Genomic DNA, 27,459 nt, shown 5'->3' on the forward strand with positions numbered 1-27,459 from the left:
CAGCGTTCCGGACGAATGTTTGGCGTTGTTATTAATGGTTGTGAATCGCAACCCGTTGCCTTGCGCACCGGCCAGACAAGAGTTTGAGGCTCTCAACTCTCACACCCACGATTGCTGAGAGGTGGGGGGCACTGTTTGTAATTTAAAATGCGTTTTACGGGAGCCGATGTGAAGTGCTCGCTCCGACAATGTCTCAGAACTGCAGTTTTGCTCATAGTGCTTCGCGCCGGTTAACAAACTTGTGGCCACCACATGCGGGCAAGAAGATGATGATGATGATGTTCATCTTTTGTTGAGCTTTGCGGGAGGAAACAAAAGGGGTGGCTTGGGTTTTGTCAAAATTTCGCAAAACTGACAGCGTATGATCAAATGTGCATCGCAGAGAGCCAAAACCCATAATTTAGTGCAATGTTGTGGTGGTTTTAAATGCATTCGCACACACACACATGAACACATGCCGTAAATTTTAAAGCGTAAAACATTCTCCCGTTAGACCCTATCAATTTTATTATCATAATTTTAATAAATGACAACATAAAGAGTTTAAATCATTTTTTTTACTCTTTCAAGTGGATGACATTGCACACTTGGCAAAATGCAAATTGCCAGGCAAAGTGATGATGAATTGCCGCGTGGAGAAATGTCCTCACACTGCACATGTTAACTCTCTTTTCAGCAGAAAGCAGTTCTAGGAATGTATTTTTTTATACTTTAAATTGATTCCAGACCACATCAACAATTCTTCATCCAAACAAAAGTTCTGCTTAATAGACCATAAAACAAACCAAGCAAGGACCAAAGAGACCCTGACATTTCTGTCATAAAAAAGAAAAAATGCTGATGGCTCTATTTTGGTCATACTTCGATGGTTATACAGATCTCTAGAAGATTGAGTTTTTTATTATTTGAAGTTACATTCTCATAACCTTCGCCGTGTATTCTATTGCTTTTGATGATTCTGCAACGGGCATTTAAAAAATGAATTGGAAGCGTTAGGTGGTGAGTAATGACGTTAGAATTATTTTCGTGCTATTCTCAAGCCAAGTGATCAAAACTTACAACAAAACAAGAAATGAATTGTGCTTTTCGGAGACTGTACATGACACATAATCCTGTTGTACAAGCGGTTCTGTATGTGGAGTTTTTTTATTGAAATTGTGCCAGGAGATATCAACAAAATGTTCCCAAGGTTAAAGTGGAAACTGGGGGCTTCTTTGACAACAACATATTTTTCACAAACTTAATTTACAGCACTGCCCCACTCTGGCAAAAAAAAAGCATAATTCAAATGACCACTGCCTGCCTAAATGTACTAAAAGTACAAATAAACACTTCATATAGTAGTGGTAGTGGGGCTGAGCACTAACCATGACATCATCGCATACCGCGCACCGAACCCGAGCAAGAAGACATTTCACCTAAGCCATGTCAAACTAAACGGGTTATCATGTTACGCACGCGACCACTCTCCCATCACTCTGATACGTCTTTAGTGTTGTACAAAGATACATTGTAAATTGGTATTATTTTTAGTTATTACTTTATCAAGATAAGTCTTTACAGGGTGTTAAGGTTTTCTCATAAGCAGCTCATTCGTGCAATATATGTTTGGCAAGTTCCATTTTGAGTGATGAAACAAATTGAACACTTGTGCTGAGGGGTGAATAGGTAGCAACAACTGCACGAAGTAAACGAGTGATGGCCAACTCTAAGGCCATATGGGCCAGAAAAGGCCTCTTTTTATTATTATTACACGCTTTTATACTAGTAGGAACCTCCTGGTTACACCAGCCCACAGGGGATTATTGTGTCCGTCCGTCCATCGTGGAGGGAGGGGCTGGGTGGGGAGGGAGGGGCTGGGTGGGGAGGGTGGAGAGGGGCTGGGTGGGGAGGGGAGAGTGGGGAGGGGCTGGGTGGGGAGGGTGGGGAGGGGCTGGGTGGGGAGGGTGGGGAGGGGCTGGGTGGGGAGGAGCTGGGTGGGGGGTGGGAGGGGTGGGGCTGGGAGGGGAGGGGCTGGTCACTCCGTGGTGCCCTTATAAAACTCAACGTTTAACCTACTCACTCCGGCTTGTGCCCGCCCTCACAGTCGGGCATATTTGTGGAATACACCACGCCGCCGTTGACCCTGGCCATTGACATGAGCAACCCAACGTTCCTACCAGCTCCCTCCGCAGGAATGTGTTTTAGCTCACTCTGTCTGTTGTTGTTGTCGTATCCTCAAATTTTGTAACTCGATTTCAACCCACTTCCCAATGTGGTATCGACTGCAAACTTGGTATACTTATGTCATACTGATGACAATATTATATTCTATATAAAAAAAATAACATTCTTTTTTATATGTTATGTTTTGGCTTGGGTCTAATTGTCCACGCTCAACTGACGTTGGCTGTAAATCACCACGGAGCCCTTACGTTATGGCAAGGTTTGCGGCCACTTCCTGGAGTCGTGGAGTTTTGCCATTACGAGTAGGGTACATTTCATTAAAGCTTGTTTTTTTAAAAGTATTTTTAAATATTACATTTTATTTCAGCACCTACCATTGTTAGTTACGTAAATAAATATTTTTACATCCCTCTAGTCAATACCGTTCTGACACAGCACGTGGAATGCCTTCATGCAGAAGTGTATTTGTATTTATTTTATTCCAGTTGTATTTCATGATTGCCCTGCGACGGCACAGATGTTACTCACCGGCACAGATCTTCGTTACAACCATGGTCACATCTGTCGCGATACAAACATCAAGAATCGGAACATTCTTTAAATGGTGCAGGAATGGTACCGGAATAAGGAACTGGTCGAAAATGTTTTGACAGCGACCTGTAACGTGACTTTTTTTTAACTGAATAAAGTAAAATAAGCACGAAAACGGTGTAACTCATACAGCCATATCCATTCGAGTATAAAGAAAAAATCACGTTCTCCTCGATGTCGTACTCGACAACATTTCTATTGCTAAGAATCTGCCGAGAGAGCGAGCACGTCACAAACGCCAAGGTCACATGGTTCCCCCATCAGTGTCCGACACGGTCAGAGCCAGAACATTTCGGCTCTTCGGAACACGTGGCCTGGGCGAACGCCCTCGGCTGTTCACCGACAGCCCTCCGCGGGATTGGAGACGACCCCGGGGCAGGCCCCGCTTGACGTGGACACGCGCGATCGAGGCTGACCTTCACCATCATGAGCTTGGCCTGCACTCAGCGTGGTGGCGAGCACAGGGTATAGGGTCACCTGACGGCATGCCGTGGGAACCGCTACGCTCCGAGGAGTTCGCGCCTCGTGATGATGACGATGATGAGGCACCAACACCACCTGTGGATGGGCCTTAGAGTGGCCATTCGATGCATGCCAGTCCTGGGCTCCCCTTTACCAGGCCACACTGACCAACTTGTTGAAGTAGGGATGGACACACCCCATGACCGGATTGACAATGGGTTGTAAATTCTATATTATTGAATTTTTTAATTGCCAGAAACAATCAGCAGAATTTGGCACTTTGACCAATGGTCTAGGCATTGCTGTAACAAAGTGGACTGTATATATACAGTCTTTATTATTTCCCCTTGTTCCTTAATACAAACAATAACTGTATAGCCCATTGTCCATTCACCACATTAGATATGCGTGCGCATATACACATGTGGTGGCGCAGTGGCTGCAACCCTGGTGACTTTGAGTTTGATTCCAATGGCGGCCACAATGCGTTGTTTGTTTTGGTGTGCGCACATCAATGTGTACATCTGTAATCCAGTGCCCTGGAGGCAAAGGATGGTGGATTGCCATGCGATAGGGATAGGTGTTGGTGTGAGATTAATTCTCATCATCATCACTATACACTCAATTGTCATTATCTTCAATATTATCATCAATATCACTTCCCTTATCTGCGAAATTATCGTCTTCATTTAGCATTACTATCTTCATCATCATCTATCATCGTTTTCATGTCGCGCTAAGCCATACTTGGCTTAGTGCCACAATTCTTTACCACGGTGGAGAGCAGAACAACACACATTGGCATCTGTGTGCGTTTGCGTAGTTCGAAGGAGCTTGATTGGTCAGCTCTGTTCTGTGGCGGGCGAGGGTACTGATGTCAGCAAGCATCCAGGTACTGATTTAGATATGTATGCAATGTTGCTTCTCCTATTACAAATGGTGAATTGGAAAAAAAACTAACTGGTTACATTAATTGGTTGCAATCAATTTTGTAGAATTACTGGTGAATGCTGGAATACCACAAAAGCAGAGAAACACTAATTATAAAAGAATCTGGCCTGAACGCTCAAAACACATTCCTGCGGAGGGAGCTGGTAGGAACGTTGGGTTGCTCGGTCAATGGCCAGGGTCAACGGCGGTGTGGTGTATTCCGCAAATATGGCCGATTGCGAGGGCGGGCACAAGCCAGCGTGAGTAGGTTAAACGTTGAGTTTTATAAGGGCACCACGGGGTGATCAGCCCCTCCCCACCCAGCCCCACCCCTCCCACCCCCCAACCAGCCCCACCCCTCCCATTTTTGGATGCGCGACGGACGGACGGACACAATAATCCCCTGTGGGGCTGGTGGAACCAGGTGGTTCCTACCAGTATAAGCATTTCCCAGTGTTCATCTCTGTTGGTGGCACAGAGCTGGTTGATGGAAATTCCACACTCCGATGACAAGGACGATTTTCGCCATAGCATACATCACTTGTGCGGGGAATGTCAAGTGAAAAAAAGTGTGGGAGAGAAATATCCTTGGAAACTGAACAAAAATAACTAAACGGCTTAACGCATTTGAAGTAAAAAAAAGTGTGCCCCCATGTTTCCCGAGCTTTGACGTAATTATGCTAGAGAGTGGACTTATCACACGTGTAATTAATAGCGTAATTAATGTGGCACGATTTACTTCAACCATCAATAAATCATTCCTCCTCATATCTCGGCTCAACAGGTGGTAGTAGTTACAATGTGTATATTGCTCGCCGGTTGTTTTTTTTCAGGTCACACAGCTGCACACAATAGGCCCTGCGTATTGTGCCATTCCACCATAATAGCGCCTGGGTAATTGCAGCTCCTTTTGTGCACCAATGTGGAGCGCTCTGCGAAAACAAACAGCGTCGGGAGGGGTGGGGAGGTAGTTGGAAAAGTGAAGACAGCTCATCCGGTCGCCCGAGTTCTGGCAGGTTACGAGATTCCTAGCCCAGACCTTGCTGGACTTCCCTGCACATGCTCCACTTTTTAAAGTGTGACGAGGAAAAAAATAAACACGTCCGCGGCGTAACTACACGTAACTAAGGACCCCCTTCTGCCGTTGTGCGCTGCGTGAACGCACCACCGACAACACACAGCCGTGCGTCTGCTGAAAGGAGGAAATATAACTGAAAGACACTTTTCAAAAAGCTGCCCTTTGTTGACATTTTCTGTCATTCCATACCTTTTATTATTTGTTTTTATATTTTTCTTTTGCTCTCTTGGCAAGCTGAATATGGCTACAGTTGGCAATTTAATGACAGCAGTCTGTGTACTGTTGAAAGTTAGAATTTTCTTAAATGTTTTACTATGTTTTATAATGGGGTTCTGACCAGCCTTTGTGGATTTTTCTGCGTTATCCCCTCATGTGTTTTTTCTCTTGGGAAATTAAATTGGCAAAACATCCCAATGTAGAACCCCCTTGCAAATATTTTGAGATTTAGTGAGGCTTTAATAGATAGATATTATACATTATTTATGGTAATAATAAACATGGGATATGTTTGTTTGTAATATATATATAATTGCTGGTATTTCATGTCAGCTGCAGGCGCTTACTTTGAATAAGGTCCATCTATATATTCTCAAGCCAGCCTGAATGCACCCAGTCACATGGTTTAAGCTTGGTTAGTGGTTAGATGGGTGATCACCACCATGCATGATACGGGTATTGTCGTCTAGGTTCGTTTTGAGTTTATTCTATTTGACCTGCCAGTCGTACTCATCATACTTCAAGGCGTCCAGCAAGGTCTTGATGCTGTTGTAATCCTCTTTGAGGTGCACCGAGTGAGCCAGGGGAAGAGACGGGTACTTCTTGACTTAAAGCTTTCGTGACTGCAGGAATTCACATTCTTTGGGTCTTGCGGTAAAGTCACGTAGATAGGTTCAAAGAAAATTACAAAACATATTTTTCTTTAAACTACGACGTTTCGATCGCAACACAAGCGTTCGTCATCAGGAAGAAACAGAGGGGGAAAGCTGCTGAGGCAGACTGTTTTAAAGGTTTAAAATTGGTGTAGCCCAAGGGTCATAAACGAAGTGGGCGGGGCTAGTTATGTTAATGTGAGAAATTAGCATGTTGGTGTAAGATCGGAGGGCGACGTCCACGACGAGGACGCGGAGGTGGCGATGTTACCGTGAGAGATTAACATGTTACCGTGAGAGATTCGCATGTTAATGTAAGATCGGAGAGCAGCAACGTCGAGCTCGGCGAGCGAGGTGGCTGTGTTAGTGCGGGAAATTTAACCTGTTAATGTAAAATCAGATAGCCGAAAATTACAACTAACATCGGAAGGTGGTAGGATGGGAACATCATAGCCAGTTATGACTTAAACTGGTTGATAACGTCCTTCCAATGATTGCTACGTTTATACCCATCTTCTCGATTGAAGTTGTGTCTGTGTCTATATATGTGGATGGCTTCATGAACGAATCTTTGTTGATAGCCAGTGGGTTTGCAAAGTATCTTCTAAGAGAAATCAATTTCATGTGAACCCACCGCATTAAAACAATGATCAGTCACGGCCGAGGTATTGGTCCTAACGTGTTTCAGATCTGCCTTATGTTCACGAACACGAAGCGTCATGTCTCGGACCATCCACTTCGTTCATGACCCTTGGGCTACACCCATTTTAAACCTTTAAAACAGTCTGCCTCAGCAGCTTTCCCCCTATTTTTTCTTCTTGATGATGAACGCTTGTGTTGCGATCGAAACTTCCTAGTTTTTATTTATTCTTTTTGTTATTTTATTTGAACATATCTTTGTGACTTTACCGAAAGATCCAAAGAATAAGATGGCTACATGTTACCATTATGGAGCAGCACGGCTTTGAGGCTCCTCGATGAGCTGTCAATGAAGAGGCGCCACTCAGTCTGGTTACAGGCGATTCCGATTGCCTCGAACAGACTGGTCACATTGTGGCAGAAGCAGAGCCTATCTTGACAGGTGAAGAAGCTGCAAAAAGGTTGGTTACGCTTCCTCTGATTTGCGACTTGCACACTTTCATCCAACAAGTTCCACTGCTTGAGCCTGGACTTGGTGAGACAAGTCGTTGAGCTCTTTTTGGTTGGGGTAGTATGGGTTTCTCTCATCTCCACCTCTGAAATTGTCATCTGGATCGACGTCTTCCTCGCACTCTGACTTGCTGCTCTCTTCTAAAGATGGCTGCTCTCTCTCCGGAGGAGTGGGTACAGGGAGCTCATGACAGTGTGGTACCGGGGCGATGGATGAAGGAAGGTTCGGATACGTGATAGCAGGTGCATTCTTGCCAGTCCGACGTTTGGACAGGTCCACCTTGCAGAAGCAGCAGTTGCTTGAGTGGTCAGTGGGTTCTCGCCAAATTCTTGGGATAGTGAACTTCATGGCTCTCTTTTCCCCTCTGTACCATCCTGCAAAAATACATTTATTTCACCCATGACTAATGTGTAAGAGATTTTCGCTACAGTTTTCATATATATTTTTTCAATAACATTTAAAATTGTAAAACATTTTCAAATTAAAACTTTTAAATTTAATTTTTTTTTACAAATTCTATAACAAAATTTCGAGCAATTATTGTACATCTTACCTTCCAGAGTTGTTTTGCATTGCTCGCAGGTGAAATGAGGTGCCCAGGGTTTGTCTTGATCCCTGACAGGCATGCCGAAATATACCTTGTAGACATCACACATCTTAGCAGATGCTTCCACAGAGTACTTTTTCGTTCTTGTCTTGATAAATTGGCCGCAGACATAGCAAAATGCGTCTGCCGGATGCTTGCAGCCTCTTGATGCCATCTCAGAAAAATGCAGATATGTATCCATTTAGGCAGCTGGAACTAAACTGAACTGGTGGGCTTAAGGCCCCTGTATTTATACTACTATTTATATGACTGGAAAGTTCTGGAATGTTCTAGAAGTTACTTCAAGTTTACTCAGCACTGAATCTATCTGGAATGTTGTGGAAAATAGGTACATCTTTTTGTTGGGTGTACAGAGTACGAGTTTGCATGTACATTCAATGCAATTTTAAATAGTGTACTACGATTACCGTACAACCATTGTCAGCCAAAACACATCAACCACCTACGATGTTGTGTATCACTGTGCTACATTTGAGCAGAAAGCAGATAGAGAACTGTTCCCAAAGGCAAACGTTTGCATTCTTTCAAATGTAGCAGATTCAAATCACACTCTGCGTACCATATTCCCACTAACTAGTGTAATTATCTATTCTAATCATGTAGCGCTCGAACACCTTACCCAGTCTCGTCTCCTAATAGCTCATCATTGGAACAAGCTTCTTGTCATCCTCATTTAACTTTTGAAATCCACACCAATTTCCCCATTTAATGGTGAATGTTCTAAGGAGTGATAATAATGGGAAAAAAATGATTTTTTTTTTTGCTACTTGATCTAACAAAATGCATTACTTCCATAGAGTAATAATGATTCACATATACTGTGCGTGTAATAATTCATCATTACAACATACCAGCTTCCATTCCTCGGGGTTCTATCAATGCACGGCAGATCAGCGGCTCTCAGAACTGTGCATTAATAAATCACACTGCTCATGTGTGGGGCCCCCAACTTATTCAACATTTAATTACAAACGCCCCCCCCCCCCAACATATAGACCGAGCAATAAGCGTGACAAACGCGATGTGCAGATTCATGTAAATTAAAACGGCACACACACACACAAGCGTTGCAAGCATTAGCTTTTAAAGCAACATGTGCCCGGGTTAATCCTGCATCATACGCGATGGTTTCACGACATGTTAATGTTACGAGTGCCCACAGTGAATGATTGGCGAGGGGAGAGGGGTAGGTGGCTATCGATTCCTATACATTGCTATGTACATGCAAACATGCAACCATTTGCACTTGAGGTTCGTAACAACATTAATAATCGAGGTTTAATGCGAGGGGTCTAAACGCTGCGTGGCGGCTTTGGCGTGCCAGCACAAGAGAGTGTACGGTAGCGACGAACACTGTGGAGAGAGATCTCGACAATTGAACGGGTTTTTAATTGTATTCTTCCAACTCACAAGTCCCGAGCACAAACGAAGTCACTTTGTGGTCACTCGAAAGCAATTCAAGACGGGGAGCCAATAATGTCGTTCCCATTACTTCGTGGCCGAATCAAATGGATGCTGCCGGTGAGAAGCGAGATTGTAAATGCAATTAAATAAATAAATAATGAAACGATACGTTCGTATATCGAGAAGGAGAGCGCCGATAGAATGACACCAAACACAATCACGGCATAACGGAATGTTCGGCGGTAATGGCTTAGCAAGCGACGGTTGCATGAGTAATGCTTGTTATTTCAACGACATTATTTTAAGGCATACATTTTTGGTAATATCCCTTTATACTGAGAGTAGGCAGAAGGTGACAAGATATTTTCAACCTGCCAAATACAGATGTTTTTTTTATATATATATACAGCAGATATATGCCCGAACATATATTCTATATGCCTTACACCTCAACAAATTTAAATGAATGTCCAGCCATTTCTCAAACCACTGCTGGATGAAGGTCGTGTTGGTTGTGGCATTTGTTTAACCATATTTAACTGGCGCTGAAAACCCAGAGGAAATGATGCTCGAGTGGCCGGGAATTAAGCTCTGGGTCAACAGGTTCAAAGTGCAGTGATCTGTAACCACTGTCATATCATTCTCCCCATCCACCTGAGAAGTGAGTACTACAAAATAGTAAATTTAACACGTAGGCTCAATTTAACACGTAGGCTTTCGCGACCAATATTATTCATAATATAGTTTATTTGGATCAGATCGCGTTATTTATAAATGTGTCGTAACCCTCCACCACCCGACACGGCCAAATAGTAAAAAATGTGTCACGTTTTTCAAAGGACAAAATAATTCACTTCTTTAGCCCACCGGTGTGCTGAAGAGAGAATAAACAGCATTTTATGTACAAAATAGTAATCTACTTATTTGTTCATCGCATGCACAAACAATTCGACGCGGTAGAATGTGAACTGAAAAAGTCACGCTCATTTTCACTGTGCAATCGTTTCGATTGTGAGGTCATAATAGGAATCCAACGACGCTATGCACTTTTAAATCTAGATTGAAAGCTCATTTATTTAGAAGTCCTTTTTGTGTTCCATTTGTTGTACTTTCCCCACACCTCCGATTATTCTTGTCGCACGGCTGATGTAGATGCAGAGAAACAGCTACAATTTTACATTCAGGTGGTCAAGCCAGATAGCCACTTCAGGAGCAGCGGAGTGTATCGCTGTGATGTCTCCTTCGTATTTGTGGATCGGGACGTTGCGTCGTTGTATATTGTACGGTCTGTTCTGGACGACAACAGTCGGACATTGGAGAGTTAACATTTTTCATTTGTGGATGTGATTTTAGTGGGGAACATGAGCTTCGTGGAAGATCAAATCCAGGGATCTTCTGCGTTGGGTCTTTTACCTCCGATTAGCACGGTTGGTTTCGTACGGTACAAAAGAAGTTCAGTATAAAAAAATATTATTATTGACTATATGTGTCATGTATGCCATCTCGAGCCTCCTTTGCTCTGTCCTGCTACTCCAGCGGTCGGGAACCTATGGCTCGCGAGCCATATATGGCTCTTCCGGTGACGGCAAATGGCTCCCAGACAATTTTGAGTTGAAAAAAATAAAAATAAAAAAAATCAGTTTGGAACTGATTTTAAAATACTTGTGATATTGCTTAATAATATTTGTGTCATTTAAAAGTAAACAGAAATTAGTTTTGAAGATAAATTTCACGGGTCACGCCTGCACGAAGCTCAACCTCACCACGTACGAACCAGACTACAAGGCCATCAGCAAAACCATATAGCACCAGAAGTCGCATTAAAAGTAAGATATTTAATTTATTATACGTTAAAAATACTATATGGCTCTCAATGAAATATATTTAGAAATATTTGGCTTTTATGGCTCTCCCAGTCAAAAAGGTTCCCGACCCCTGTGCTACTCGCTCCCCGCCCCCCTCCGGTACCATTAACATTATTGGTCAAGCGGGCACGCCGATGGGTGGCATCGTGCAGCAAAGAGGAAGTGAGGGGACCCTTGGCAACTGCATGGTCCATGCCATCACCACTTCAAGTCGACGGCTACACTTGGATGTGTGAATTAGACTCCCAAAAACACCTTCGAATCGAGGTGCTCGTGGGGGGCTTTCGTTAAGCTTTCTGCAACTGGGTAGACTTACTGAAATTAACGTAAGACGCGTGACACACCAGCAGCTTTCATATTTGTCTTCAACGATTGTGCCTCGTGAGACATGGAAAATTCGTATCAAAGTCATGAGAACATTTTTTACGTATTTTTTTAACACGGTTGCTGTGCACAGGCCCTAAGGCCCAAGTTCAACCGGCCAGCAATAAACATCATGACACGAGTACTGTAGTAAGACATAATTTCCACACATCCCTTAATTTGAGCGAGGTTATAACAGCTTGGACAAAGAGACAACGGGGAATGAATTTCAAAGTTGAGCTGTGCAAGCGATGAAGCAGAATAAGAAGAGTTTTTTTTTAATACCTGGAGTGTGGTGAGTGAGTGGTTAAATAAGTGGGTGTGGGAGTGATTCGGTAGTTGAGTGAGTGGATAAACGGGTGTGTGGGTTGCTGCGTGTGTCATTGGGGAGCGGTAGTGTAGCGGTTAGCGCTCTGTGCTACGAACCCGGCGACCCGGGTTCGATTCCCGATTACGGCCACCAACACCAGTGACGATTACCTGAACCGGTCCTGGGCCTCCCCTAGGTCAACTCAGCCTCAATTGAGCACTTGGTGCGGTGTGTAAACATCGCCACTGGGGAGACAAAGACGGTCGGGCGTGGTGCTGGCACCCACCCTCGTGCACCGTTCCGGCCGTTCCAGGTGCTAGCTAACAGCACTTGCCCCTACAGTCTGTTAAGGCTATACGGGGGATCTTTGTGTGTGTTGCTGTGACCTGCCGTGACGTGGTTGAGCAGTGTGGATGAGACTGGAACAGTCAGTCGGGTCGAGCAAGTCCGCAACATGGGTGGATGAATCAGTGAGTGAAGTTCACGGGAGCAGTAAGCGTGGCAGTAGTGACAGAAGAGTGTTCAGGAGGCGGTGACTGACCACTGCGAACATGCGACCGGAGTGAATCAGAATATATCCATTTGTTGAATCACGTTAATTGCACAGGATCTTCTTTACGCATGATGTGGTCTCATACTCCAGAAACGTGCAGGTTGGGTTGGTGACTCGCTCTGAAGAGGGGTTCATCCAAGGCCGTAGCCATGGAGTCAACATTGGGGGGGGCAAATCTTCCAGGGGGTCTGGGGTCCCCCCCCCCCCACAGAAAAATCTCAATTAAAAAACGAATTTCCTGCCTAAAAGATAAAAAAAAAATCACTAAAACATAGGATGGACTTTTAATTTATTTTTTACAATAATGTCTAATAGTGTATTGTATTACATTGCTCTGTTTTTCTTTTTTACCTTTTCTTGTTTCATTGTATGTAATGGCAGAGATTAGGGATTAATAAAGTACAACCATAACCACAATCATAAAAACAGAAATCTATTTTATAGCAATATATTGGGAAGGCATTTTGAGCATATTTTAATATTGGGGGGGGGGGGGGTGAGATGTGTCCCCCCCGCCCCCCAATATATATTATAATTACGACCTTGGGTTGATCCATTGTGTGTTGTGCATCAACCAGCATGACGATTGGATGCTTGTTGAAGGGAGGACAGCAAGGAGGTTTCGGTTACGTCTGTGCAGATTGAGAACATTACCTGCCGGTTTGCACACAACTTTTCTGCGCAGCCCATTTGTTTGCCCACCGAGTAAAACCAAAAAATAATTACCTACGAAAATCACCCAGAAATGTCTGTCCGTCACGCGCGTGACGTCATTCCACACGCGGCAACCCCCCTCATTAATAATCATGAGCTGAATAATTTTTCTATTGAATATTTCAGATTTACTGCAATCTACACCCGTCCTTGCACGGGCAAAAAAGCGAGTCCAACAATAAACGTCCAAACATCTCAAACAGGCCCGGGCTGTAACAAATACAAACCGTGAGGTTAAGTGAAACATTTTCCAGGCTAAGTGAAGAATATTTTAGACACTACATACAATACCCACCGTTCACCCCGAAGTGACGGCGATGTCCCCACGCCGCCTGTGCCAGGCTAGGTGCACTTTGAAGCCACGTGAAGTGTCGAAGGCTCGCTGACCCAGCAGGTGCCATGGGTGGGCTGACTGAGATGACCGGTAGATGCACCACCGGCTGTACCCCTTACTGTGACAACTTGTTCATACATCACATACACACCTACATATACAGTATAAGGGGCATCTCAAGAGTTTCTGAAAATTTCATATAAAAGCAAGCAAATGCAAACTTCGCGCTAACTCTCAATGTAACCAGCCATAGCACTTATACTAACATGCATTACTCATCATAATACAGTGTGCATATCGATCAGGTTTCTGATAACCCACGGTTTGCGTTTCCTTTCGTTTATCTTCTCGAAACTTTGCTCCCCCCCCCCCACCACCGTACACATTTGCATGGGGATAGAGATAAGGTCTTGACATTTGACAGTCACTGCAGCTATGTTCCCCATTGTTGAAATAAAAGCTTACGTTAGATTATGGAGCCTGATGCAGTGACACAGGTGCATATTTACATTGGAATTGTCTCTTTAAAACGGGGGGCGGGGCGAGGGGAGAGGTGTGCCCCCAATGTAGACTCGTTGTGTTCCATTGCTGAAACTGAATTGGAGTAAAAAATATAGAATATATCAATCATAAATAATATTTCAAAATATGTGTTTTCTTTAATTATTATAATTATATATAAATATACATTACATGTTACGTATAATTTTCTGTATATAATAGGACAATTTACATTAATATATTAATATAATATACATGAGTTTAATATTATTTATATCTGTAAATATATATAATTATTTATATCTATTTTATATATCAATGTATGAAGTAAAACCGATGCTCTGTGAAATTCTACAACACAAAGATGGAAATGCGTCGCACATTCAACGCAATTTTGTCCAAAGAAGTTTAAAACAAAAAGGGTTGGCCACGCATTTCATAATTTTTATATACATACTGTACATGCTAATGTTTTCAGGTTTTTTTTTCCTCTTCACTACACCTTGTTGTTTTGCATACAAAAACACGTGCAAAAATGTACCCTAAATATTAAATCGGTGTGTGGGGTGCGCGAACTGAACGCGCGTTTACCTCGTCTGAAAAGCCTCGCAGCACCAAGAGCCACGCGCCGTCACGTTCGAGAAGCGCTCCGACTAACAACATCAATTCTAGATTTGAAGCTTTCGTGACTGCAAGGATTCATATTCTTAGCGATTTCAGCCACACCACCTCTACATAACAATAGGCTCAGTCAACCATTCTACACAACAAAGACTCATTTCCTGGCAGCGATTTCAGCCGCATCACCTCTACATAACAAAAGGCTCAGTCTCATTTACACACACCTTAACATCATCCGCACCTAGTTTACACAACAAAGGCTCATTCCTGACAGCGTACTTCAGCGGCACCGAACCTCACAAAAATAATATTCAGGCCCTACCTTGGCTCCTCCCACCCTCAACCAGTATATATACAAGGACTGTTTTCTTGGAATTTCTCTCACTTGATACAGCTATCGTGCTGTGAAGGTTCCAACTTGTGTTGCCTCCGAAACGTCGTGATTTTTATTTTATTTTTATTTTACTTTTATTCATTTGAAATTATTTTACCTACGTGACTTTACCGAAAAAAACCTAAGAATATAACAACATCAAGTTCACTCGATCTGACCACCGTGGGCATTCCCATTCATATCCTCGACATGTTCACCAATACAAAGCGGTGCATTTAACAAGCCATCAATCGCACGCCTGCCGACTGCGTAAAAAAATGCATTCCGCGTGACATTGAAAGTGCTACTTTAAATCATCCATAATAGAGTTTTTTTTTGTTAGATCGCGTAATAAACATATAAAAGTGTCGTTAAAACCCGCCACCACCCGACACAGCCAACTAGTAAGGGTTGTCACTTTTATATATGAATGTGATCTAACCCAAAAAAAACGATATTATGGATGATATTGGTCGCGAAAGCCTACGTGTTAAACCAACTTTAAATCAGTCTGTGTCGTGTGGCAGGCACCTGCATGTAAGTTCAAGTTCATTGATTAGGTATAGCCCTGTGAGCCATTCGGCTCTTGAATCGGGTGCAACCGCAACAAACAAAAAACAAAAACATGAACAATAAAACATCTTAAAGTGACTATGTGACTAAGTGCAAACAGAAAATCCAAGAAAAGACAGCAAAAATATTGCAGAAAAAGCACCGTACACCAACGCTGTGTGAAAAAATCCCAGTGGGATGCAAGTCAAACAACAACAACAACCACAAGACAACTTAGATTAAGGCCATCAGTCTAACTCCGTACTACAACAAACAAACATGCGTACACAAGGTGCCCGTCTTGGGTTTAATCTCAGCTTTCCGCCTTCTCTTGGAGGTGCTTATGGCCTAGCCAATTGGGTATCACCTCTCTGCCTTCAGGTTAGCCACGGCACGTGGGACGATCGTTTAGTAGTAAGGTGACGCGTGCAGCAACATGTAACTCCTTCACAGCTGGGCTATCCGACTATCTAAGTAATCGATTACTTGAACGATTATCCGTTTTATTACTCGAATAATTCGATAACGCAAAAAGTTTTCAAAATGCTTGACGCCTTTTCCCCACCTTTTACCCTCTTCGCCGTCCTTTCTGGAACTTTCCCCGACTCTCCACCAAACCTCCCTTCACAGCGTACAACTTTCTTCAAAAATATCCTGATGCAGATGATTGGTCCTGGATACAGCCACATTTGCCAATGTGATTTATAAATGTGATCCTGACCTTTGTACAGTAGCTAAGGTTACATTGTCATGTGCCATTTTATTGGGGGACTGTGTGTTGGCTTGGTGTGGTCTGGGACTGTTTTTGTTGTTGTTGTTTTGCTGCCTTGCCCAAGATTGCATTTAGTGTTGAAACATTTGATTTATATACTTTATTTATTGAGATGTATTTATATTTAGGGACTTGCTTATATTTTTCTCTGTGTTGCACTGCTATCGTTTTAGATTTCTCACACCTCCGATTAGTACGGTTGGCTACGTAAGGTGTGAAAGAAATTCAACGTACATACAGTACGTTGTTGTAACTCACTGACCCGCCCCTCCTGGACATCTGTGGAAAAATAGCTTCATAGCTCATCGGATTTCCTCCAGTCTCCATAAAGATTCTGGAAAATTCCCTTTCGTTTCTACCTAACGGTCTCCCAACCGACCCATCATTTCCATTTGCTTTCTTTATTTTGTTTCCTTCCTGGGCTCTTTCAAATTACCCTGATGACCAATTCAATGTGAACGGGTTGAACTCGCAATCTGTGAAAGCTGGAGAGGTATTTATTTACGAATAGGGTTCGCTTTTTGGGCATCCCTTACGCAACCTCTTAGAGGCATTGTGGCACCCACGTCCCGATTAAGTTAAGCTCAGCAGCGTGACCAAGGAATTTTTCGTCGCGAGGGTTCATAGCCGTGCGCAGGCGTGAGCGGGGAGCACGAGGTCGCTGCAACATTATCACCAACTGCGCCTAAATGCACGCAGGTTTGAGGGCATGCGGAGAGAGGTCAGGGCTTTATTTGTAGAGGAGGGGAACCGTCGCTTGCCGTGACTCCAATGGAGAAATACTGTTGTGTATAATGTTGTTAAACGTTGCATTGGTTGTTTTGGAAAGATGTTTCTTTATATAAAAAAAATTGCTACGAGGAATTGAATGAAATTGTTGGCACATTTGCCATTCGCCGCCGTTCTAATAATGTTGGCTTATCACAAAGAGTCCTATTTTTCACGGATGATTATAGCCTCAGTAGTTTCACAGTTGAGTGGAAGGTGGCAACCCTCAAGGTGCCCGCTCTGTTCAAGCGAGAAGAAATCACGACTTTAAACCGTCAAAACGATCAACGATCTTTAGAGCAACAACTCAAGTTGCACAGGAGGGGAGGGATGGCGAAGTTGGCGCATGTGGCCTTTTTGTTCAAATTTGGGAAAAAATCGCGCCGTCACCAACTATTTTTTTCTTCGAAGAACGTTTCGGGTGATCGATGAGCACGGCGATTGACTACGTAGAGTGCGAAAGAAGTCCAACAAACATCTTCAACGTCCACCTTTGGCGCAGACGACGCGCATGGGTTTGCGGTGAATGCGCCCACGGTGTTAACCGGGGCAGTCACCGGAATTCGAGCCGCGTGCATCGCCTGCAACGGGCGGCAAATCGCGAGCGGCTTCTCGGTCCTCGTCACGGTGAAATGGAAAGCCATGCTGTATATAAATAGTTCAAAAACATTTTGGGGTGGTGGGGGAGGTGGGACGTGGTGGCACAGTTGTTGAGCCTTCTGCTCTGTTATGGACACGTGACCCGAGTTCAATCCGCAGTCACGAGGAACAATCGGTCGCAAAGTGGGGGGTTTGAACCGGTCCTGGGCCCCTGCCTTTCACTAAACCCACACGGGCCAGCGTGGGGGAAGTTGTGGTTCACACAGTACCCAAGACCGACGCAGTAGGAGGAGGCCCTTCATGCAGCAACGTATTCACTGATTATATTATTCATGATTTAAAACTGCATTCAATAAGTACAACGAGGAATTCACGTTAAAGAACCGTATTCACTTGGGCACTTTCCTCGCCGTCTCGGATCACGACATATTTATATCGTTAAGTATCTGCCGAGGCACGCAAAACCGCCTGTTGCTAGATTTTAGAGTGGGGCCTTCTTAATGCGAGCGATGACGGAGTCAAGCCATTTTTAAGACGGAACCATTTTTCACATCAACCTCTGTTTAATCAAGGATCAAGAATATAAAAAAACCCTCTACAAGAATACAGTGCCCCTTTAAATAAAGCTCTTCATTACTGGATGATGTAAGGCTGTGATACTGTGTGCAGTAATTAAAGCCCCTTACTATAATTGGTCCGTTCAGCCCTATTGCTGCGTAATTACTCTAATGGAACTTGAAACAAGGAAGCCCACAGTGTCACGACTTCAGCCGCTGAGCATCTGGGCCGAAAAAACAAACTACAGTAATTGAATCTGAGAGAATTTAGAGAAAGGCAGAAAAACACACACACACACAAGGAGTTAAAGACAAACGCGCATGCACACGCATGCACAAACGTGCTCCTGCGTGCTGTGAACGCTGATCCATCGTGTTAAACCGCCAGGCAGTGGGAGTCTGCAAGCCACATGTTCTTATCAAACTCAGGCCATCGAGTATTAATCCGTGTGCTATGCGTTTAACTTAATCTAAACGTTCTTAACGGCATGGGGGGAGAGCAGAAGATTTGACTGCGATAATCAGCACTGAATCATGCTAAACGCTAATATTTCGGGGAGTTTTTTCACGTAAATTTGTATATTTATTAGCCTTCTGGCGTTGGTCACACTTTCCAGCGCGTTTCTGTGTTGTGTTCAATGCACAAAAACATACATTCTTCGGGGAAATATTCGAACTGCGCTATTACCACACGCATATACATATCAAAACACTGAAGCTCTCCACTGTGATCGAGTAATAGAATTTCATCATACAATGACAGCACCAAGGCAGCAAACACTGGGTCAAGAACAAGCCCTCTTTTCATTTAGCGATATTGATTTAATGCTTATTAAAGCCAAAGGACTGCATTGCTTTGGGGTGAACGTTTGTGGAGGCCTTCATCTAACAGTGGATTGACCATGCCTGAAACGACTGTATTGACAAATAACGCAGCACACAATATTTATAATATTCAGAGAATGTGTTTTATTTATGCAACGTACACAAATGCAATGCATCTTTACTGCAGTTTGTAGTTTTAAAGGTCAAATTTTTGTGTAATTTGAGCAGCCTAAAATATTTTTTGCCAATAAATGTCCAACTCCTCAGAGCAAAAATTGGGCTCTAATTACAGGAAACGTAACCATGTTTTTATTTCGAAAATATATAATTAAGTTCATTTAGTGACCTAAAATGTCCCTCGATCTGAAATAAGTGGCTTATCGTAACATGTTATTCATTGCTCTATGCTTTTCATGTGTAACGCATTAAATGCGTGCCTTATTCCTCATGTCTAAAGTCACGTGGCACCCTGTCAGTGCCCGGACCGCAATTTAAACGTCGTCATCCTTCAAAAGAAAGTGATTAATTAACAAATAAGCAAGCACACGAGTGCCCACAATAGGGACCCCTGATGTCTCTGTTAAGATAATGGGTTAATCGCCGACAGATTGTGCAATCGCCATGATTGGAGAAACGTAACTGCGGATATTTATGAAAATGTACCCCGGCAATCTTACAAACTTAATTATACCAGGAAATATTATCAAATGTTTCCATGTACACATGTGTTTTGGCAACTCTTGGGCATAGATGTTTATTTATATTGACCTACTTAACCTCTGTTTCATTCAATGTTTTATCGTGCACTTCCTTAATAAGGTGCATGCTTTTCTCTGCGTTCGTGGTTTTTTTTCCAGGGATGGTTGTCCTCTTTGTGCGGTGGCAATTGTGGCAGGCGGGGTCCCGTGGGTTCAATTCCACGTTTGGCCATCTACCGCGATGTTCGCTGGGTCCCCTTTCAGGTCAAGTTCCAATTTTTACTCAGTTAAATCGGGTGAGAACTCAGGAGAACAGTATTTAGTCTTAATTTGCGAGAGTGATCTGGCTTTCAACAACAAACTATGACAAAAGGAAACGAAATAAAACGACGTACAGCAATGAAGCAAATATAAATCAGAGCAAAGTAAGAACTAGTCTGCAGCCACCAGGAAGCCAGGCCACTTTATCCGACAATGGACAGCTTTATGAGGGCTTCCTCTAGAATGAGGGCCACCCCTTTCCGGGTCAGTCCAGTGCCTCTGCCAGATCAATTCAGTATTAAATGAGCACCCGGCAGATTACTCCAGATTGATTCAGTCAGAAAGGAACTATATGCCTGGTTTGAGAAGCACGGGAGGAGTGAAAAGCAGATAAATGTGGTGCTCATCTCTCGCCCCCCCCCAAACACCCAATTCGTCATCAACAGTTCTCTCATGGCAGATCTGCGCTGAACAGATTATGTTGTAATTAAAGGGCACTTTTCCTTTGTAATGTGCACAGTGACATTCAAGAACTCTAATGCCTGTCTATACAACTAAATCAGCTCAAACCTCCCGTAAAACACCCCGTCTCTAGTTATTCCTTCTCCGCATCCCCTTCATGCACAGCGCTCCTCCGACGTTCTTACTGCTGATAATCTTGAGCCGTGGACTTCCGTCCTGGCATTCCGCCCGTTTTCCCGTTCAAGTTTATTTCTCCATTCATGATATCCTTCACTCTACTCCCCTTCCCGTGGTTTGCCACAGGTAAAACATTTTTTTTATTAATTCAGAAACGTATTTCTTTCTTTAACTCATACTCTCTGTGCTTGAGTTGTGTCCGGCACATTCTGAATGGTAGCCAAGGTGTCTGTGTCAGGGGTGGCACAACTGCAGCTTGTGGGCCACGTGTGGATCATGGGAAGGCCACATGCTACTGCTGCTGCTCGAGAGAGAGAGAGAGCAGTGGTCAAATCACTTCTTGTCAATGTACCTTTACGGTTAGGCCTCAACGTTCACGAGGATTAGGTTCTTGAAAATGTGCGGGAAAGTAGAATTCGCGAAATTAGAGACTACGTTTAAAGGGGGGTTAGATTCCCTGTCCGACTAAACATATGGGAGAAAATCTAAATGTTTCATAACATTAATCCTGTACTGTACATATACATAACATCCATAAACTTAATACAATTATACAATAATACAAATATATAAAAATAAAAGCATCAATAAATTATACCGTAAACTCTAAAGTTTTATTTCCCTGAAAACAAAAATTCAGGGTCACTTGAACGTTAATGACTCGCCATCAAGGCACGTCCTCAAACGGGTGGACGGCCAGATGCATTTGGTAACGTCTGTGGGTGCTCGCGTTGTGCCTGAGCGTGTCGAGTATGTGTCACACACTGGCTTGGGATGGGCACACGGGAAGGGTGGTCACAATCCACCACAATCACAATCAGGAGTTTTTTCCCCATTGAGTAAATCTCATCGAGGCAAGAAGCTCTTTGCCTAACGCCGTGACGCCACGTTGCCAAATCGCGAATGGTCGAGGGACAAAGGCGCGAAACTTGAACTGGTATACAAATGTAAAATCGCGAATAGTCAAAGTTCGCGAAAAAAATATATCCAAGAAATTAAGAGGTTTTAATGCACTTGAAATGGGAGAAATCTGCGGAGGCGGGATCAGCCGGGGACGCTCGCCCTTGGAAGTGCACCTCTGCATCCGCAGTTTTTAAAATTCAAACATCCACAGCCATAATAGAGGTTTTTCGGGTTAGATCGCGTAAATATAGAAATGTGTCGTTAAACCCGCCACCACCCGACACAGCCAACTAGTAAGGGTTGTCACGTAAACAGAACGTGGCCAATTTGTTACTTGTACACCACACCGGTGTATTGGGGAGCCAAGCCACAATATTTACAATCTGAGTACGACGTTTCGCCAGTAATTACAACCAGCTTCATCAGGCGACAGCCAGATTTGTGGAGAAGTTCACCTGTTTCGTTCCTTATGTAGAGGCATAGATGTGATGACATCACTTGTGCGCTCTTCTTGCGCGAAGTGAGGGGGGGGGGATTAATCCACAGCCAACCAGCTCAAGCGAATCATCCGTGTGACTACCCCACGTGACCACCCTGTGCGACACGACCAGTGCATGCGCTCAGTATGTCTTTATCGCTCGTGCGGTATATACGTATTTCAGCACAGTCCGTTAGACAACTTAATTTTTCAACATTTTCATGAATATTTAAATAGTTTTTATTAGCGGACAGGGTATTTGGGCTCTTGGCCTTATGAATATTTTTTTTTCTATGCGGCTCACAGGACCACAACGTGTGATCTACAATCATGGACGCATATCATTGGGATGGTTATTTTTGAAAACCAATAACTAATGGTCTAATATAATTACGAATAATGTCACCACCATTTGTCAATGTATTGCCGGGAAAAGGCCTCTCCATGGCATTTGGTCATAAGGAGGGGTTGTTTGGTCAGTGCGGGGGGGGGTGAAAAGGGTGGCAACTCGGGACCTGTTCAGATATAAGTTGACAGCGATGTTAGCCCTGGCTGGGAATCAAACTCAGTTTGCCAGGTCCATAGTGCACCATGCTGCTTACGACCACCACACTGCCACTGCGTGCCAGACTAATAATATAAAAGTACATAATAAATTGCATTTGCACATCAAATTATACATTGAGTCTAACATTCTGGGTGAACATTAAATCATTCGTAATTTGCTTATTTGTCTTTCCTTTGTCAGTGCAAGATGTGTTAAGAGTACATACTATGTGTCATCACATAGAGAACATTTATATTTTTTTGATGTCGCCATGAATGTATAATTAAATATAGGTTACTTTTCACACATTTCATTATGAAAGGCTAATCAATGATTTCTGAATTAATCAGGAAATGCCAGCAAACATAACTGCAACAAATAAATAGCGTCTATACATTAACCAGTCAGTATCTCATGTCGGTATCCTACAGTACTCAATGTTTACTTAAATCCCTAGGTGGAAGCCCCTCTGTTATAAAACTGGCAATTTTTTCTGTCTCCTAAATTTAGGCCTTGGATGTTGGAATTAAGCCAGGGTCACATGAGAAAGGATCAGCAGGGCGACAGACACTTTGTCAAGCCGACCCTTCACTCCACACCACTCATCCCCTGACCCATAACTGACTTCTCACCCGAAAATTATTACCCATCAACCTTTGTCTTTTGTATCACTGATAAACAAAACAAAAAGGTGGTTGGGAAATACAAAAAACACTTTCCCTATTAGAGGCCATTTCATATAACTTACACCGGTGTAAAATACAGCCATGTGGTGTTGTGACTTGAAACACATGACTGACATTCAGGGAGTTGCGAGTTCAATTCCCGGTCAGAGGTCGACTCAACCCATCAACTCCACCCCCCACCTCAGGATAAAATGAGCACCACTTTTAGAGAAGCCAACAATGGTTGTTGTCTTGAGAGATTGGTCCCCACCACCACCACCACAATCATCATCATCAGCCAGTCTACGTCTGGATGAAAGCCTCCCGCCTCTCCACACTGTTATCTATTCCAGCCCTGCAATGCCAAAACCCATCTCACTCCTGCACGTGGATGTATCTCAACCCTCCGTGCCTTCAATTGTCACCATATCGGGCGTGTTCCCTCCTTTGGCTTCTATTCCATAGCTAGTCTCGTGCATCAACCAGCATCCTCGTGATGTGCCCTGCCCAAGCCCGCTTACTTCCCTTCCGGTTGCGTCTGATAAATCTACTTTGTTTCAAGTTTCAAGTTTATTTATTAGGTATAGCCCTGTGAGCCATTCGGCTCTTGAATCGCGTGCAACCGCAACAAACAAAAAACATGAACAAGAAAACATCTTAAAGTGACTATGTGACTATGTGCAAACTGAAAATCCAGGGAAAAAACAGCAAAAAATTGTATCTGATCTGTGTGGTCATCTTCCTTACTCTCATTGTAAACCCAAGCATGAGTCTCTCCGTGCAGCTTTTGCTCCATTTTCTTCTTCAGTGGTCGTGTTTTTGATCCGACACGATACACTGATTGAAAACTGTATTCATCAGGCACGTTGGTATGTTGCGTTTCATTCTCATAACTGTACCGTATTTAGATCCCAGGCAGCTTACATTAAATGTCCTTGATCAGTGTTCTTCACACATGTTAAGAGGGGGGCCGCTTTCGCCAACAAGACATCAGTGTGAGGGCCGCCACACATTTGAAACCATTGGGTTTGACAGCAGCACTCTGATGGGAGGTGTTGTCACGTGTTGTGTATTTTCGGTGGCCACACTCAAGGCCACCAGGGGCCGCGAGTGGCCTGCGGGCCTTGCAATGAAGAACACTGTCCTAGATATACATACCTCTATCAATTATATTAATTTGTTTTGTGTGTTCATATTATCTCGCGTCCAACGTTGTAGCTTTTTACTCCCAAGGATTAAAACGTTTAATCATCAAAAGTTAAGAGCAACAGAACTGAAAATGATCATCAGCCACTTGGGAACTCAATCCACTATAATTAAGTGAGTATGCATTGGCACATGCATGTAGCATCGCGTTATATTTTGGTGGAAAAGTAAAATAAAATGTAATCTAAACTTGGCCAAAAGTTAAATAAAATAATTTAATCCACAAAAACGGATGCCATGCTAATTGCAAAATGTTCTTACAATTTAAAACTGCTTTGGTCGCGGAATGTTTTTGTTACGTGGGTTGCTATGGAAGTGGGGAGCGGTAGTATAGTGGTTAACGCAATGCAGTTTGGTTCCCGCTTACGACCAATGCCAGTGGCGAATATGTGAACCGATACCTGGGCCTCCCCGAGGTCGGCTCAGAATTAAATGAGTACTTTACCTGGTGCGGTGTGTTGCTATGGAAGTGGGGAGCGGTAGTATAGTGGTTAACGCAATGCAGTTTGGTTCCCGCTTACGACCAAAGCCAGTGGCGAATATGTGAACCGATACCTGGGCCTCCCCTAGGTCGGCTCAGACTTAAATGAGTACTTTACCTGGTGCGGTGTGATAACAATCAGCACTACGGAGACAAAGGCGACCGGGTGAGGTGTTGGCCACCCACCTCCTCGAGTGCCGTGCCAGCCTCCATGGGAGCTCACTAACAGCACTTGCCCCAACAGTCTATAAAAGGTTATACGGGAAATCTGTCTTTACTACCAGATAATAAATAAAGGTCACAGACCTATCTATCTAAATGGCTCGTTGTGGATATTTGTCATAGTGAATGAACTGTGGGGTGGAGCCCGCAAGCATGCTCCATTACAAACCTGACGACCTGAATGTGGTTCCCTGCCACGGCTAACATCAGTGGCGAGTGATATTGGAACTGGCCCTGGTCATACCCTTCACCTACCCGCATTGACAAACGTGGAGACGTATTGCCAGACAACCCCCATGACCGAAGTGATGTGGAAAGGCCTGCATCTCCCAATGAAATGACAAACGGCTGACTATTATAACAGTACGACACGGTAAATATCAATACACACAAATGTGGTATTTTCATGTCATGAAAAAAATATAACAACACTTCATGAATTCTGAAGTTAATAAAAAGCACCCAGCTTGACTCAGGCCACAAATGATGGTCACCAACATTGAAGCTTCGAAAGAAGCGTTGAGAAATTGCTTTGAACTAGCGTAAACACCTTAGAATAAACATCCATATCACTGCAACTTGTAAAGCAAGAAAACAATTAATGTTCATCTAAATATCTTCTACCTGAAATCCTATGTCGTTAATAACCACGACTGTTCACTTGAATGTCAGCAAAACATTTTAGATGAAAGGTCTCTTTTGGCCACTGGACCTCAAATCAACTTTGGTTGACTCATTTATTTCCCTAAACTCACCACACCATCATGCCACTTTCACGTAGAGTAAAACACTCGTAGTTGTGCATCGTTCTAAAGCTTACAATGAAAGCATACACTTTTTTTTAAATACAATTTTTTTCTACTTGGAAATGTCCTTCAATTGGTAGATAAATATGAAGCTTAAAATGGACCCAACGTGGTTACTGCATTGCCTGTGTAACAAATGTTGCCAGAATCTCACTTTAAACGGTTGACAGTTACGCATTATCGGTATCAAATTTTACATGGACTACAACGTCCTGTGTTTTTTCAACCCTTTAAAACAAACAAACCAGCCAAATATGTATTCACACGGACATACTGTATACTCCCTCCGATTATCTTCGAGTTGTTAGTGAGTGACTGATTTCTCGCGCATGGCGCACGCGATAATGTTACACACTGTTTGTGTGACTCATCACGTCGGTGACACTTAGCGCTTAACCTTTCAGACATATTTTGGGACTATACGTATTCTAATCGAGTGTTAGTGCAGAAAAAAAATGTTTCGTGGGTTCACCCAACATGTTTTTCACCACATATTTTTTGTTGTATTATTTAACAACACAATAATACTACACTTTAAACATAGTCACAGCACGGATTGTGAAACTTGTGCCGTCCGTTTCACAAAAGACAAAAGGCTTCACCATAGACAACCAAGTCGAGTCGTGTGGTGTCGCAACACGCACTTGCCGCGGACGTCAGCAGGAATGTCCACGGGTACTTTTATTTTGGCATAACTTCTGTACAAACTGGTTTGATAATATATCAGTATTGCTTATCAATTGCAGTGAGGAATGTTATCTCTCCACAACGGACCCGCAAGATAAACTCAACTTATACATGTTTTAGATTAAGTGGAATTCTCAGAATTACTGTTTTTTTTTCTTTTTCGACTACTGTATGGCAATAGTGTTTCTCCACAAAGTTTTAAACAGCTTATGTAAAATGAGAATGTGTGCGTTTGGATAAGTGGGGAGCGGTGGTGGAGCGGTCAGCACGCTGTGCTACGAACCCAGCCACCCGGGTTCGATTCCCACTCACGGCCAACACCAGTGACGGATATCTGAACCGATCCTGGACCTTCCTCCCTATGTCGACTCAGCCTCCAATGAGTACCCAGTGCGGTGTGTAAACATCGTCACTGGGGAGACAAAGGTGGTCGGGCGTGGTCCTGGCCACCCACCCATTCGTGTGCCGTGCCGGTCTTCATAGGTGTTCGCTAACAGCACTTGCCCCAACAGTCTGTTAAGGCTATATGGGGGGACCTTTGTCCACTTGACTTACAATACTGTAAAGGGATTCAATCTGCTGCTTTTAGTTGCATCATCCCACTGGAAGATCCTGGTGAATTTTGTGTGAAAACAAAGGTTTGTGAATCCTGAAAAAATATCCAGGAGCAAGTCTACAAAATTACGTCGTTTTTTAAACAGTCTTATCTTGTGTCACTCATGATGTGTTTTTACCAAACTCAACAATTCCCTCTGATCCTTGTTCGAGGTGAATTCTGCCAGAAAAAGACGGTATTCACACTTGAAAGTGCCGTATATTGTCGCTAATTGGCACAAGGGACACGTGCAGAGATGCAGCGATGATGGTGATGATGAAATCAGCTCGTGCGCTGGTGCTACGT

At 43.4% G+C, this 27,459-nt stretch overlaps 1 protein-coding gene across 1 annotated transcript; it reads right to left on the reverse strand.

The window, feature by feature from the left end:
• Positions 1-6,914: 6,914 nt before the first annotated feature.
• Positions 6,915-8,053, reverse strand: LOC133351003 (uncharacterized). The gene is made up of 2 exons (XM_061565892.1): positions 7,800-8,053; positions 6,915-7,620 (listed from the first exon to the last, which is right to left on the reverse strand). Exons 1-2 carry the CDS (start codon positions 8,032-8,034, stop codon positions 7,235-7,237), a joined length of 621 nt encoding a protein of 206 aa, XP_061421876.1. The 5' UTR covers positions 8,035-8,053; the 3' UTR covers positions 6,915-7,234.
• Positions 8,054-27,459: the final 19,406 nt, after the last annotated feature.

Source organism: Lethenteron reissneri, chromosome 35 (assembly GCF_015708825.2).
Source record: "Lethenteron reissneri isolate LAM-NWPU_2019-01 chromosome 35, ASM1570882v1, whole genome shotgun sequence".
Classification (NCBI taxonomy): Eukaryota; Metazoa; Chordata; class Hyperoartia; order Petromyzontiformes; family Petromyzontidae; genus Lethenteron; species Lethenteron reissneri.

Coding starts and splice junctions, on each gene's coding strand:
- LOC133351003 (XM_061565892.1), bottom strand. CDS start 8,034: ATGGATACATATCTGCATTTTTCTGAGATGGCATCAAGAGGCTGCAAG. Junction 7,621..7,799: donor ATGCAAAACAACTCTGGAAG/GTAAGATGTACA, acceptor GTATTTTTGCAG/GATGGTACAGAGGGGAAAAG.